The following is a 14,121-nucleotide window of genomic DNA, read 5'->3' as shown; positions in this document are numbered from 1 at the left end:
TCTGCTCATGTTTCATGTATAAGCCGACTGATAGTTCTACAATTCAATGATATCAATGGTCCTTTCCCATCTGCACTAATGTTATAAGGGCACGCCTTTAGGTTTCATCCACATTGCTTTACATTACATTGAAATGTGAGATCACGAGTAGTGCATCAGATTTCCACTGAATTATATTTCTGTATACGGTATGTAAACCAATACGACCCACATCTTCAATATTTATAATTGACAAACCACAATACGTGTTTAATTCAACTACAGAATACATGGAGCATTGTGCAAGCACGGCACTGATCAATAATGATATTTGATGTGGCACAAGGTCAAAGGCAAAAGTATGAGCTTTATTAGAGAGTGTGTAGGAATTCATAGATAAAACAATTACGGGCTATTATAAGACTTTTATAAGACACAAAACTACTTAAAGCTTCAAAGCATTATAAAACTCAAGTTGTTTCAGTCTGCTCTCCACTCAGCTGCTGCATGTCATCACCATCTTCATCACAAGGAGGACGGTTGCGCTTGAAAAAACCCACCTTAAAACACACAGTGATGCATATTAACATAAATGGAGATTTACATTACTTTAATGGGACACATCGCCCTATGCTGCTCAAGACAGGAAATACCTTCCAGAAGATGATGTTCAGTGCAGCCAGCAGAAGCAGTCCAGCAAACATTGACACCACAATCCACCACAGAGGCACCTCCTCTTGTCCATCTGGCCGTCTCCACATTATATTTGTACGTGTCTAGCACGGCATCACACACAACAGTTTTTATAAAGAGTTGCATATAGTGAATACCACAACCAAACACGAATGAAACCTCACCTCTGCGATTCCTCTGGGCAGCAGAGCAGGCTGGATCTTTGAGGGCACATCTACGACCTCAAAGCGAGCAACGGAATGAAGAACATAGTTTACATATGGTCTCTGAGCAGACACAGGAAGCGAGAAACAGGGAGAGAAAATGAACAAACTTTCAATTCAGTTTTATTTCTGTAATGCTTTTGCCAATATGTGTTTACATATTTAATATGCAACAAATAATGCAGAAAAATATTATGTGTAAGCACCCAGTGATTTAACTAAAGGTTACTATGATAAGGAAAGAAGATTTAGAATCAGCATTTCACCAAATTCAATTTCTGTCTAAATATAAAAGTAAATTTCTCTTTTAAAAAAAAGCTTATTATGAAGCTAAGCTCACTTGTAGAAAGGTCTGCACCCATAGTCTGCTCATCACTCTTATTATGGCTCTTTCATCTCTTTGCAGTCCGACAGCCTTACACTCGAACAGAAGACACTGGTCATCATTCGAGCAGTTCTGCAGAGTGTGAGAAATATAGAAATATTTAAAAAATATATATATACTTAAAGGAGCAATGTGGAGATTTTAAGCGGCATCTAGTGGTGAAGTTGCGAATTGCAACAAACTGCTCATTCCACCACTACGGTGGCTGACACAGGAAATAGATTTCGTCATGTTTTCACTTATTTGCCGAAGGAGATTAGGTATTTACGTAATGCGCTCCGTAGAGCAGTTTGTCCTTTAGGGCTACTGTAAATACAAATTGGCGGATTCCAAACAAGGGGACCCGTCGGGTATGTAGAGTATATAGAAATAGCTCATTCTAAGGTGATAAAAACATATCACTTCATTACACCTCTGAAGACATAATTATGTATATTATATTGCATTTTTGTCAATATACCCTCCAAAAAACTACACACTGGACTTTTAATAGCCAAGATAATTTAATTCAGCTAAAAAAACAGAAAATAAGAAAACATAAAAACATTAAAACAATATGGTTGTTAAACCATATTCTTGATTGTTAAATTCCATATATATAAACGAAATTGAGTCAAATCAAATGTTGATTGTGATACATAGGTACATTTTTTAAGAACTGGTGGTGGTATGTTGGTCCTGTATGTAAAGCAACATTGCCCTGTTCTGGTGCAACTTACTAAAAAAAACCTCAAGGTTTGGTCGAGACAGTGATAACGTGTTAAAAATGGGCCACAACACAACTTATGGGCATCATACAGATAGAAGTGATCATTCTTTACCACATGGACAGTTTGTTTCCACAGCTGTTCATGTTCTGTTTTTTGTGACAGGTCACGTTTGTTGAAATGATGAACTTGGGCTACAGTGAGGTTGTTGGACTCCATCTTCACAAACTGTGCACAGAATTCAATAAAGAACAGAGCAAGGTTTTCGTCATAGATTAGAAAAAGTGTACATTGAACACAAACATGTTACAATAAAATATCATGAAAATGACAATGATTTAATATTATAATATACAGTATGCTATTCCCATCTTTTACCATCATGGTATCACATATTTTTGCACGGAAAGGAGCTTTTTAAAATATTGCTGTGGACAAGTCAATAGTACAATATTGGGGGGCAAATTATTACAACTTGAATAAATGAAAAATTTAAGGTGTAGTTTTAGCATTGATCAGCAGGGGATGCTCTTACCCCACGTGGGTCGATGTTGGAGTAGTCTGTTTGACAAGAGATGAGATCTTCAGAGGCATTAACAAACACGTACAGCAGATAGGAGCCGTTTTGTACAACCGGAAACTCTAATTCAAGATTAACGTTGACAGGACTGGGACCCATATTCCTTAACTGAAGCAAGAGGGAGAACATGTGCACAGGTTTTCCAAAAAGCTGATGCGACATCTGACTCTCTCAACAGTAATTTACAAAACCTAGAATGATTGGATACATTTTTTCATCATGAAAAAAAGCTAAGCCTCGAAAGATACAAACATTTTGCGTGTGTGGGGCAGGGGTCCTGGAATGATTTTGAAATGTATAATGAAGAGAAAAAGTTGGAAATCAGTTCTCTGTATTACCTCATATACGTGCTCTACAAGCGGCCCGACTTCATCCAAGTCTTCTGGATAATCTTTTTCCTCCCATTTAGCAATAGGCAGGAAACAGTCAACAGGAGAAGATACTCTGTTCAAAAATACCATTAGATTCAGTATTAAAGGAAAAATAAACATTCATCATTTACTCACTTGACCACCGTTCTTGACCACCATTGACTACCATAGTAGGAAAAATTACTTTTTGTTCTATTCTAGGAAAGCAAACAGTTCTGGGGCACTTTTGACTAGAATTTAAATTCGACCTACTATGGTATTTAATATTGGCCAAGAAATGTTTGGTTATTCTACCAAATATCTTTCTTTGTGTTCATCGAAACAAATACACAGTACAACAGTACACGTGTACAGATTTGGAACAAGTCGAGGGTGAGAGTGAGAGACCTTTCATTATTGGGTGAACTGTTCCTTTAACACCACATAAAACGAAACATTAAAAACGAAATGAATGTATCTATGACTGTGTAAATTCTAATAAATTTAGTTTATTCTCACAGATATGCACATTTAAAATGCCCAATTTTCCCAAAATACTGATGACTCATTCTTGTCCAGTCAAAGCGATATGACCATAGCACACTAGAACTCATTTAGCAGAAGTAGCGTATAACTGTGTGAGCAAAAGCCAAGCATAAAGTCTTTTAACTCTGGTTCTTTCTAATTGGTGCATTTGTCTTACACACTGTTGTTGAAAAAAATAATCAGTTTCAGCTTTCAGCTTCATTGACGTGGGAAGTAAAAGTAATGAGAAGATATGACAGCGGAACCAACCCACGCATCTCCAGGGAAGCTGCAGCATTTACATTAACATGCAATTGGACCAAGTTACTTTCCGGGTTCTGGCTGTTCTTACTGCAAATGATAAGGAAGACCAAGAGACAGAGAAAATAAGAATCATTGTCATATTGCAAACCACCAGAAAAGTTAAAGATCATTATGATGCCCACATGCCAGCAAAATTCTTTTAATTTCTAAAGCCTTTTTTATATGGTTTACCTTTTTATTTGCATTTGGAACGTAATGTGGTTCTCCACTTGTTCCAGTCCACCCATGCTGAAGTAGAGACCCGCTTTCAGCTGAGCGAGAGAACACAAGATCATTTTATACAATGGGCTGAACACCAAGGTCGCAACCCAGACAGACTGTCCATGATGGGTCATTGTTATTCTGACCTGATGTCCAGCCTTCATGGGGTTGCCCAAATCGCACACCACGACGACTGACCCGTTCTCTTTCCTCTGACTGCACACCAAGTGACCGAAGTCCTATGACACATATTACATTATGTGACACAACCCGGCAATCATGCTGCTTTTCCGAAAAACATAAACAAACGTAGCGACATAAAGAGAACAGTCAGATAACATTTGTTTGACTCCAACAAGTTGTCTGGCCAAACGGTGATCCTTTTGGAGAGCTTGTTTGTCTGTACCTTTTGGACTGCAGCCAATAAACATAGTCGCATTCAGTGTTTTCAAGCAAATTGACATCGATTTCCACAGGGTGAGGACTTTCACACAACAGAACGGACGAGCTTGATGTTCTTTAGCTCGCGTGTTTGTCTGAAACAAACAGGAAATGACTAAACCCTCACCTCCCGGTCGCTCACAACACCCTGATAGTGTGTGTGTGGCGGCAGGGTGATACACAGCTCGGTCTCGTAAGCTCCCTCCCCATGATTCTCTGCCTCCACAATCAGCAGCGCCGGATTCTCATCTCCAATCAGGATTGGATCTGTTGACCTGTTAAGAACACACTTGCTAAGATACACGTACTGTATGAAGCAGCATTTAGCTCAGTCAAGGATAATATTGACACTTACGCGGTTGCATTCAACCTCAGATCCGGGATACAGATGTTATCAGGTCCACAGTCTAGTAATATACGTGTCTAGATGCATAAAAAGGCAACATGAATATATGCCATCATAGAGACATAACCATATGTGAACTGTATGTCTTCACCTGTCCGACAGCGACACTTTGTCCGTGCAGCACTGCATCTTGGGAGTCGGCCAGGCTGTAGTTGACTGAGATGTATATTGGTCTAAGCTTGTCTCTGAACTCAGGCTGAAAGGAAAGGAGTCATTTTTACTCCAACATAGAATATCTTATGGCATGACAAAAAAGCATATGATCACAAAGTGGCATTCAGTGGTGTTCAGAAACATGGAGGTCACAAGACCTTAAATGTCCCTAATAAGCTGCATATCAACAAAACCTGAAAGTTATGAGAAAGCACACCAGAAGATAGGCAGTAAAATTCCTGCAGACTTCTGAGTTTCTCGCAGCAGAGAGCTGGAAAAGAGCGTACGGCTGGCTGGACTGCAGCAGGAGGATTCGTCTGGCCATACTCTGTTTCATCTTGTCCAACTGCAGCTCTGTGTTCAGCACTAGAGGGAATTATAGAAATGTATATACAGCAGTTGAAAAGCCTGCTACTTATTGAGCTAACCTATAACCTATAACTTATTGTTAGTGTTTGTTTGGTTCGTTGTGGATGTGGAAATGAAACATATCTGATATACTGTATCTATTCCGACTCCATTAGCATTTTTGGATGCTTTTAAATCCAGTCTAAAGAGGTATACCATGTACAGCACAATCTCACGAAATCAAACAGACATGTTTAAATATAGCAAACATGTCTGTTTAAATATTGTGTATTTTTGGGGAAATATTGCAAATTCATTTTTTCGCTTTTATATAATAATAGTTGTATCACTTACCAATCTCCTCGGGAATTCTGTGGCCAGATACTGTAATGCATGCCGTAATTGTAAAGCTATAAAACAAAATGAAAATAATGAATAATTTAATCAAGATTTTACATGCTTTTACCTTTGCATTTACTCTTTCAAGAAGCGAAAATGTGACGACATCTTACGCCTGTGTCAGAGGGACGTGAGTGGTGGAGTGATGTATGTTCATATATTCATAGAAGAAAACATTCTGGGGGCCATGAAAATCATGTAAAAATTATAAAAAAATGCCTGCGCTGGCTGGCAACTTTATAAAAAACATTGGTGGGAAAAATGAAAGTGAATGGATGAAATTCATTGTGTGCACATAAGTGATGATTTTGTCGATGAATTTGAAATGCCCTTGAATCTGCATTATATACATGCGCTTTTCCTTATAATGGATGCGTGTGTATCAGCAGCTCACTGTACCATTTCTAACACGACTCCTTGAGAGGTTTTTCACAGCTGACTAACAGAGCATTTTAAATGCCAGCTACTTGAATCATGATGATATACCGAAGCCGTTTCTTTAATAAGTTCAGAAGCATTACCAAGTAATGAAGGTGCTGCTCTGGGGGAGCTGACAAAACTTGTCTTCAGGGTTCAGGAGATCAGGGAAGAAGGAAAGTCGTGTTTGCGTCCTCACCACAGTTTGTGCCCTGAGGATGCCAAACAAAGACAAGCTTAAAGGTTGTATGTGTACAGAAATACACACAAAATTATACACCTAAGTTTGGTTTTTATGCCGCATGATGAATAGTTTTAAGACAGCTGGTCTTCATTGATGTGCTGTGACCCAACAACAGGGTGAAACAATGCTAAATGCACGTCAACAAAATCAAACCTCAGGAGTGACATGAAGACATCCAACATCAATTCAAAGACTGACAGCATGTTAAGACACACGGCAACTGTGATAAAAGTCGAGGTTATCAAATAAATCTTTTACTTTTCCTAGATGCATGTACAAATATTGTTGTATTGCTTGAACGTGAATATGAACTTGGTTTCTTTGCAGCATTTCAGGTCTGACAAAATACAGAGCGTAATTTCTCCAGTTTTCATTTCCTGCAAATAACTGCAAATAGAAATAGTATTTTTATGTAAAATTTGGGAGAAATCTTGTAAGATGTTCACAGAACGAACAAAAATGTAGATTTTACCTAAACACATACAGTACATGTAGTCAATTCAGAAAAATGGTCTCTAACTTTTTTACAGTATATGCCATGTAAGTTGAACTTGCTAAAAAACTGTTTATAACCCCTGGTTTTGGACTTCAAACTTGTACAGAAAGGGTAAAGGTTTATAGGAAAACAGATGAGCATTTAAGGCTGTTTGCACTAATAGATTATTTCAAACGTCTACCTGTAGGTTGCCACTTTGCTCACACCCCAAGCACCAACAATGAGATCTGAAATGAAAAAAACATCATCATTATAAGAAAAAAGTCGATTCTTGATAATATGAAGACCGGCTTCAAAACCAATGCAAACTAAGAACATTATACCATTAAAATCTCAAATCCCAAAATGTAAAGGAACAGAGAATTAAGGAACAAACAGTGTTGCTTTTATAACCTATCAAACTAATTTTATAACTATTTAAACATCCAATAGAGGCAGGTTGGAAAAAACTGACATTGACCTGAAAAAACATGTCTCTGTGAGAAAAGACCTTGGAGATCGTTTCACTATTGACACGGCATTGAGATAAAGAGCAACAAGAGTCTCTCTTTAAGAGCTGGAGGTGTTGTGTCTCAGAAAGCTTTGCCATGTCCACATTGGACCCCAGAGTCTGAACCCTCCATTTAGAATTGCAGTACGAGAGACGGAGGACTGAATACAGCGGTCTCTTCAGCTGATGACACTTCTATAAAGCCCTTCAATCTTCTCAAGGGATTGAGGGGAAAGGCTGTTTGAGGAGATTGTTCTGAATTTTAAGAGAGATCTCTTAGACTTTGGTTGGCTGCACCACACTCTTATTTGTGGGTTTTGTAATAGATGGGTGGGACTGATGGCTCTTTGAGGTTGTTTGGAAGATTAGGGAATTAATTTATCCTTAAATGATAAGGATCCTTTAATTAATTGATATATATGACCAGAGTTCCAGTATTAATAGATGATAACAGGAGGCACATGGGATCATCAACGGAGGGTTCTCTAAACATTTTACTTTGATTATATTGAGAAAAGCAAAATCTAGAAAATTCTGTCATTATTTACTCGAAGTTAAAACTGCATTGCTTGATTTGTGCAACATATCACAAACCTGGGTATCCATTGTTATCAATATCTGTTCCCCCTCTTATACTGAAGCCAAACATTGGTGGATCTTTGAGGGTCTGAAAGGGGCTTTCAAGGACCTGAGCATAGTTGGTGGCCAAACCGTCACCCCGACCCATGAAAATGAACACTTTACCCCTTTCACCAGCGATAGGTGCCCCCACAGCCACATCTGAGAATACAGAAAGAGACCGGATCAGACCTTATTTTCAAACACAATCATTCCGAGTTATGTCCTCCAAAATAGAGTTCAAATAATACAATATTGGAAAAGTGGTCAATAAAATGATACTAGCATACATTCAGATAAGGGTCAAATGAAGGTTTTACTGGAATGGTTGGGAACTGTGTTTTCAGGTCAAATGCATTTTTAAACGTTTGGTGGTTGGGGCAAGTTGTCACAGGATTTAAATGTGCAAAATTTGAGCACCTGCTGTCATCAAGTGACTCATGAGATTCATTTGTTTGTGAAAAATGAGATTCTGTACAACAGCCGCAGTTCCTCATTTAAAACCCATTACCACCTGTATCCATTCACAGGGCATTAATATTTCTTTCGTACCTGTGTGTGAGTGTGATGCATAAACGTTTTTTGAAAGTATCAAATGCAATGTTATTTTCTGTCCATTACAGTTCTCACCATTAAAGCCATCATAATCGATGTCACCTAAAGGTGCTATGGCACTGCCAAAACGACCAAAGGTGAATGTCCCCGTCAAAACCTGGTTGGGTTTGGAGGAGAATAAAAACCTCTCTCTTTGCAGATAAACATACACCTGTCCCACTTCTCGAAACTTGTGCGTGGACAGTTGCTCCATGAAGAGCGGAGCTCCAATGAGGATGTCATCCCACCTGATGATCAGGGAGGGGACATCAATTTTGATATCAATATGCAATTCTCATGAACTATTAGAAGGGAAACTGGTCTTCGCAGTGGTCACTTGCCCATCTCCATTGATGTCTGTCACTGTTACTGAATGGCCAAAGTAAGATGCTATCTACCAATACAAAAAGACAAAGTTAGATTTATTGCATTTAAGATCAACCACATAAGAGCTTACAAATTTTACAGTATAGATAATCGATTTCCCCACTGCACATGCTTCAATGCAAAAGTAAGTAGATGAAAGAAAACAAGAATGTCTCCTTAACATTATCCACAATAACAGTTTTACCTGGGTTCCACTAAAACTCTTCATCGTTTGTAAGGGTATCGTTGCACCGTCTATTATTTTGACCTGTAAATACATACAACCACTCCATATTCATTTGCAAATCAAACAAGGGCAAAACTGTGAGAAAAGTGTGAAATCATCTGTTATATGTGACCATGGGCCAAAAAAACTGTCCAATTTTGTAAATTTCCTACCGTAAAGATATCACAACGTAATTATTGGGAGTGGATGCAGCAAAATTGTGAACAAAAAGTGTAAGAAACAAGCAAACGTTTCTCGCTGTTGTCCGCTCTTTGGGCACTCAAGTTTGGTATCTAAGTAAAGCTTAGAATTTCGAAGTTCATCTACTCTCCATGGCGTCAATAGAGAGTGTTAAATCAAACCTGTATCTTCTTAGCAATGGGCTGCTACAGCACCACTAATGAACGACTTTATAGGCAATATTTTGATTTATTTATTACAAAAAAAAAAGTATCCTGGTTTTGAAGTCCAGGGTTACATATTGCATGTGTCTTACAGAGCCGGCGGTGTGCAGATCATTTGGGACACCGACAACATAATCTGCAATCACACAGAAAAATGTATGAATGCTGACAAAAGATATTCATATGAGCTCAAAATCAGCCGTTGAAAACAATAAAAACCATCTGACCACTTATCTTATCACCTGTAATGCCGTCTTCATTGAACTGTCCGACAGCAACAGAGTAGCCTATTACAAAACATTAGGAATATGATGAGACACTGAACACATAGACACCATGCACCAATGTCAGACAACACATCATACCCAAGTAAAGGTCGGAAGGGTCATGTGTTTGTGATGTCCTGGTCTCTCCACTTACAAAGTGTATTGAAGAGAAAGTGGAACTACTTCTCATGATGTTTGGAAGAGGTGCAGTGATGATCTGACCTGAGGTTCATAGCCATGACCAAGTGTTACAATAACAATACAATCATAGCAAACCTCATAATGTCACTTGTAAGCTTTTGATAGTACAATGTCAAATATATTTTATTAAACGACACACCGTTGAGTGAAAACAGCCTTTCTGTATTCTAAAAGTGGTGAAAGAGAGCATACTTCACCTTGAAAGTAATAACCTCCAGGTGCCCCAAGTACCGCTCTGCCATCCTGTTTCACAAGTGAACACGTATAATAGAAAGATATTTGCATGATACTTGGCTCTTTAAAACTGCTCGGATTACTAAATAGATGAAAAAATACGCAAACATAAGTTTTGCTGCTGCCATTACCTTGGTGATGTCCACAGTGAATCCAGCTTCACAGTAACGTCTGTCAGAATCTGCACATACAGATTCACCAAATCATCTACAGTCAGACAACCATTAAATGGCTTCATTTATGATCTATTTAGTCTACAAAATATGTGATATTACAAGCAACAGCATTCCTCATAAGCAATGCTCGAAATAATAGGAGTTTGTTTAATAGTTTGCTTCACTAAATATGGCAGTAGGTTTAGGTCCTTACAGCCCCTGGTATAAACTGCATCCACGTGAAGTTCCCTGCAGGGGGCGTAATTCACCACCTGTCCTGTTTGCATGTTCAGAAGCTGGCAGTTCCCAACAGGCGTGTTCATGGCTTCCTCCTTATCCATTAACACATTCCAGTGGAACATGGGGGCACAGGCCTGCCTCACAGGAACAATGTAGCATTTATTTTCATCAGCAATTTACAGTGCGTCTCCAGTGGTCGTGTATCGCCACAATGTGTCCATCTGCCTTTCTTTGACCATGGAATTGTGAGACTTTTATCTTTTCCGGTACGTACATTTAGAACAGGTAATAAGCTCGTGTTCATGGGGCAAGAAACACAGGACATTTATAGTAGTAAGAGATTTTGCCATCATTATGTTCTCATGTATTTAGCTTGACAGCCACAGTCCCCGTTCACTTCATTAGGATATTCTTATAAAAAATTGTTTTGTGTTTTTATGATAGTAAGATATATGGGAAGAAAATAATAAATAATAACAGCAATATAGGTAAAAGGTACTAAAAACATTGCACAGACTTAGAATTGTGCAAACTGCATTTAATGACCCTGAGGTCTCTAACTTAGTATGTGCTCAAACTGTATTTCTTATTTGTGTGTGAGTTTTTTTTTGTAAACTGCAGTTTGAGTAACTCACCAAGATGTAGTCCTTGTATGTTCGAACTGAAGCACCCAGCCACTGGTTCGACTTATGAGCCATCCGAATAATGTAATCTCTTGTGATATTTTCATCACCTTTGTATCAGAATTAAGCATTATAACCACACGTTACGTAGTTTGCATATTATGCATGGCATTATTTTTTAAAATACAGTATGCGACTGACCTGTCTGGTCAAAGTTTAAAGTCCGACATGATTCTCCAGTTGACGTCCAAGGACACAGAAACACAGAGCCACCACGAGAGACCCCAGGCTGACTGGTGTTTGCTCTGGGTGCTCCGATCACCAAACTTTTACTACAAGGCGAAAAAACGTTCTTTAGTTGGTAATACACTGGTTGAAAATGTAACTTAGACTCATAAAACAATGGTAAAAACTTCTATTCAATAGGAAATAAAGTGTGAGATGTTATCTTTGTCTGGAGCATCATAGAAGAGTAAAATCCAATTCAAACCTAGCCAAAGATCCAATGGCACAACAGATATTTTATACAGTATCTAAATGGAGACATTCCATAGACATTTTTTGTTTTTATACTACCCAGCTACACAAAATACATCTCACAGTATTTAATTCTTGCATTTAAAAACTAACATTTCTGCTATTACTATATTTGCGGGTCCCGACTACGTAGGGTTTCACACACACAGTCAACTAGCAAAATCAATGCAGAATTTGCATTATGGAGGTCAGTCGCACTCACATTTTCCTGCTTGACTCATAAAAATCCACGGAAAAACCAAAGTAACTGTCTTCTGGGCCAGAGAACACGGTGTAGTTTTTCAGATCCAGGTTAAAGCCACTGATGTGATGTGGATAAATGAGAAATGAAAACAGCACAGAGAAATTCAGCAGGCTTGCTTTCAACCTCTCCTCCATCTTCTCTAGTAGACTGTTGGTTTGAGTCTGTTCAATACAGTTCTCTTTGTACATAACAGCATTACTTCACTTGTCTGTGGTTTCTTGAGTTCATACGACATATGTGGGTGTCTGTTTGTTTCCTTCAGATAAGATGAAACATGTCACCGGTTTCCTTAATGCTCAGTAAGTTTTGCGGCATCGAATAATTTCAGACATGTTGTGGATTTGTACGTGTACTAGAGAGCTTATGCTATCAGCCAAACAATGAATGTATAATTATTTTTAAGCAAAGCACCAAAAATACAAATGGAGGGTTCAGTTATGTGCCCTTTTATATTAATACACTTTATCTTAAAACATTCCAGCAAACAATCAGAGGCGCCATTGAAACAACATTTTACATCAGGAGCAGGACATGCAAATGTTAGTTTACCATAAAATCAAGATTAAAACTTACATAAAAAGGTGGACGATTTGTTGAGAAGATAACAGAGACATTGTCAGAATTGTGTAGGTCCGGCTAAAGAAGTCTCACCCGTGAATACATTTGCATTGCAGATATTTGGTCCTGAGTGCACCCTGAACCAAATTCCCACTCGACACGGACTTGCTATTTTACATGTCTTCCAACTACTATTAATTTTGTCTGCTAGAACGAAATCACAAAGATTTGGCTGTACTGTAGGTCCATGTATCAGCAGTAGAGACAGAGAACAGATGTTGGATCAAGTACTGTTCTGACCTGTCCTTAAATGATTTCATATGTGTGCTTTCTGCTCCACAACACATATTACTATTACCTGTAATCCTCCGTCGGTAACAGATTATAGAAATCTGTTATTTGATCATATGAGCTAGCACCGCTGAACCATTGAGACAGACAGACTTCTGCAGAACCGAGACACATTCTCGATCTCAGCTCAGTTTAAAATTATTACGTTAAAATCTATTCAGCACAATCTAACAATATCTAAAGATTGTAAGAGAAAATGCACAAAAAAATCATTTTATTATGTAAGATTCCATTAACTTAAAAAAAAGAAGATAACGAATTACAGTTGAAAATTATATTTCTATATGAATTAAATTTCTCTGGATACCTTAAGTATTATAATTTCCGTAAGCATCCAATTACAACACCCTACAAGTTTACATTTTTTTGACCTCTTTTCTGCTTATATCTGGTCTACTATTCAAGTGACAGTTCACCCAAAAATTCTGTCATCATTTACTCACCCGCTTGTCATTTCATACCCATGGGACTTGCATTCTTCCACAGAACACAAAAGTCATATAAAGAATCTCTACAAACTGTATATTGTGAGACAGAAGGGTCTACTTTAGGGGTCTAGGCATCCATAATGTTTTCATACTGATCACTCATCCAGTGATCTGCTGAAAATTATTATTTGGGCCAATTCATCACAGAGGTCATACGTAGTAGTAAAACAGAATAGCTGAAGTAAAAAAATTATTAATTTAAACAGAATACATTTGGAAAATCATTGCTGAAACACACGCATTCATATCACAGCGTACTTGTTGTACTGTGAAAATGAATGATCTCCCTATCTGCTCACCTCATCGCCATGAGATGACCGAGGCAGACGGACAGGCTGATGACGGCAGCGGACACACAGCACTAGCTAGAATGAGGCAGTCGTCTCCACTAACAGAGCCTGAAACAGATACACCCCAGGCCCCAACTGAAGGAGGGGAAGAGTAGTTTTATCTGTTATTGCTGGACACTATCTGTCTTTTCAGACTGCCACTATTTCCTTTTCTCATTCACTCCAATTACTTGGCAAACCACTTTCTCTCTCTCGCTCTTGCTGCACGATCTGTTCCCTTCTTACCTTTTCCTCACTTTCTCTGACAAACACCTGTTTACTTGCTATCCTAAGACTTCTTTGGTTTACAGCCGAGTTAATCTATAAACTATTCCAAATGAGAAAC

General features: G+C 38.3%; 1 protein-coding gene across 1 annotated transcript; it reads right to left on the bottom strand.

The window, feature by feature from the left end:
* Positions 1 to 326: 326 nt before the first annotated feature.
* Positions 327 to 12,288, bottom strand: itga2b (integrin, alpha 2b). The gene is made up of 30 exons (XM_079457190.1): positions 12,008 to 12,288; positions 11,470 to 11,600; positions 11,281 to 11,378; positions 10,620 to 10,779; positions 10,382 to 10,431; positions 10,214 to 10,259; positions 9,915 to 10,037; positions 9,792 to 9,836; positions 9,642 to 9,685; positions 9,125 to 9,187; positions 8,895 to 8,947; positions 8,590 to 8,801; positions 7,936 to 8,121; positions 7,033 to 7,078; positions 6,216 to 6,323; positions 5,650 to 5,705; positions 5,165 to 5,313; positions 4,886 to 4,990; positions 4,744 to 4,811; positions 4,516 to 4,663; positions 4,094 to 4,186; positions 3,918 to 3,997; positions 3,693 to 3,773; positions 2,886 to 2,991; positions 2,503 to 2,655; positions 2,082 to 2,195; positions 1,216 to 1,332; positions 837 to 938; positions 633 to 755; positions 327 to 539 (listed from the first exon to the last, which is right to left on the bottom strand). The coding sequence occupies exons 1-30, from the start codon at positions 12,235 to 12,237 to the stop codon at positions 450 to 452; spliced, it is 3,180 nt and encodes a 1,059-aa protein (XP_079313316.1). The 5' UTR covers positions 12,238 to 12,288; the 3' UTR covers positions 327 to 449.
* Between the last annotated feature and the right edge of the window lie 1,833 nt (positions 12,289 to 14,121).

This window comes from Barbatula barbatula (genome assembly GCF_947034865.1).
Source record: "Barbatula barbatula genome assembly, chromosome: 5".
Lineage (NCBI taxonomy): Eukaryota > Metazoa > Chordata > Actinopteri > Cypriniformes > Nemacheilidae > Barbatula > Barbatula barbatula.
The sequence above is the reverse complement of the archived record's forward strand: the minus strand, read 5'-3'. Positions and strand labels throughout refer to the sequence as shown.

What these genes read in the sequence shown, in the direction of transcription:
- itga2b (XM_079457190.1), bottom strand. Translation starts at nt 12,237, where the DNA reads ATGTACAAAGAGAACTGTATTGAACAGACTCAAACCAACAGTCTACTA. An exon ending in GGGTGCAGACCTTTCTACAA is followed by an intron (nt 939 to 1,215) that starts GTGAGCTTAGCT and finishes GTGTCTGCTCAG; the next exon opens with AGACCATATGTAAACTATGT. An exon ending in TGCCCAGAGGAATCGCAGAG is followed by an intron (nt 756 to 836) that starts GTGAGGTTTCAT and finishes ATGCCGTGCTAG; the next exon opens with ACACGTACAAATATAATGTG.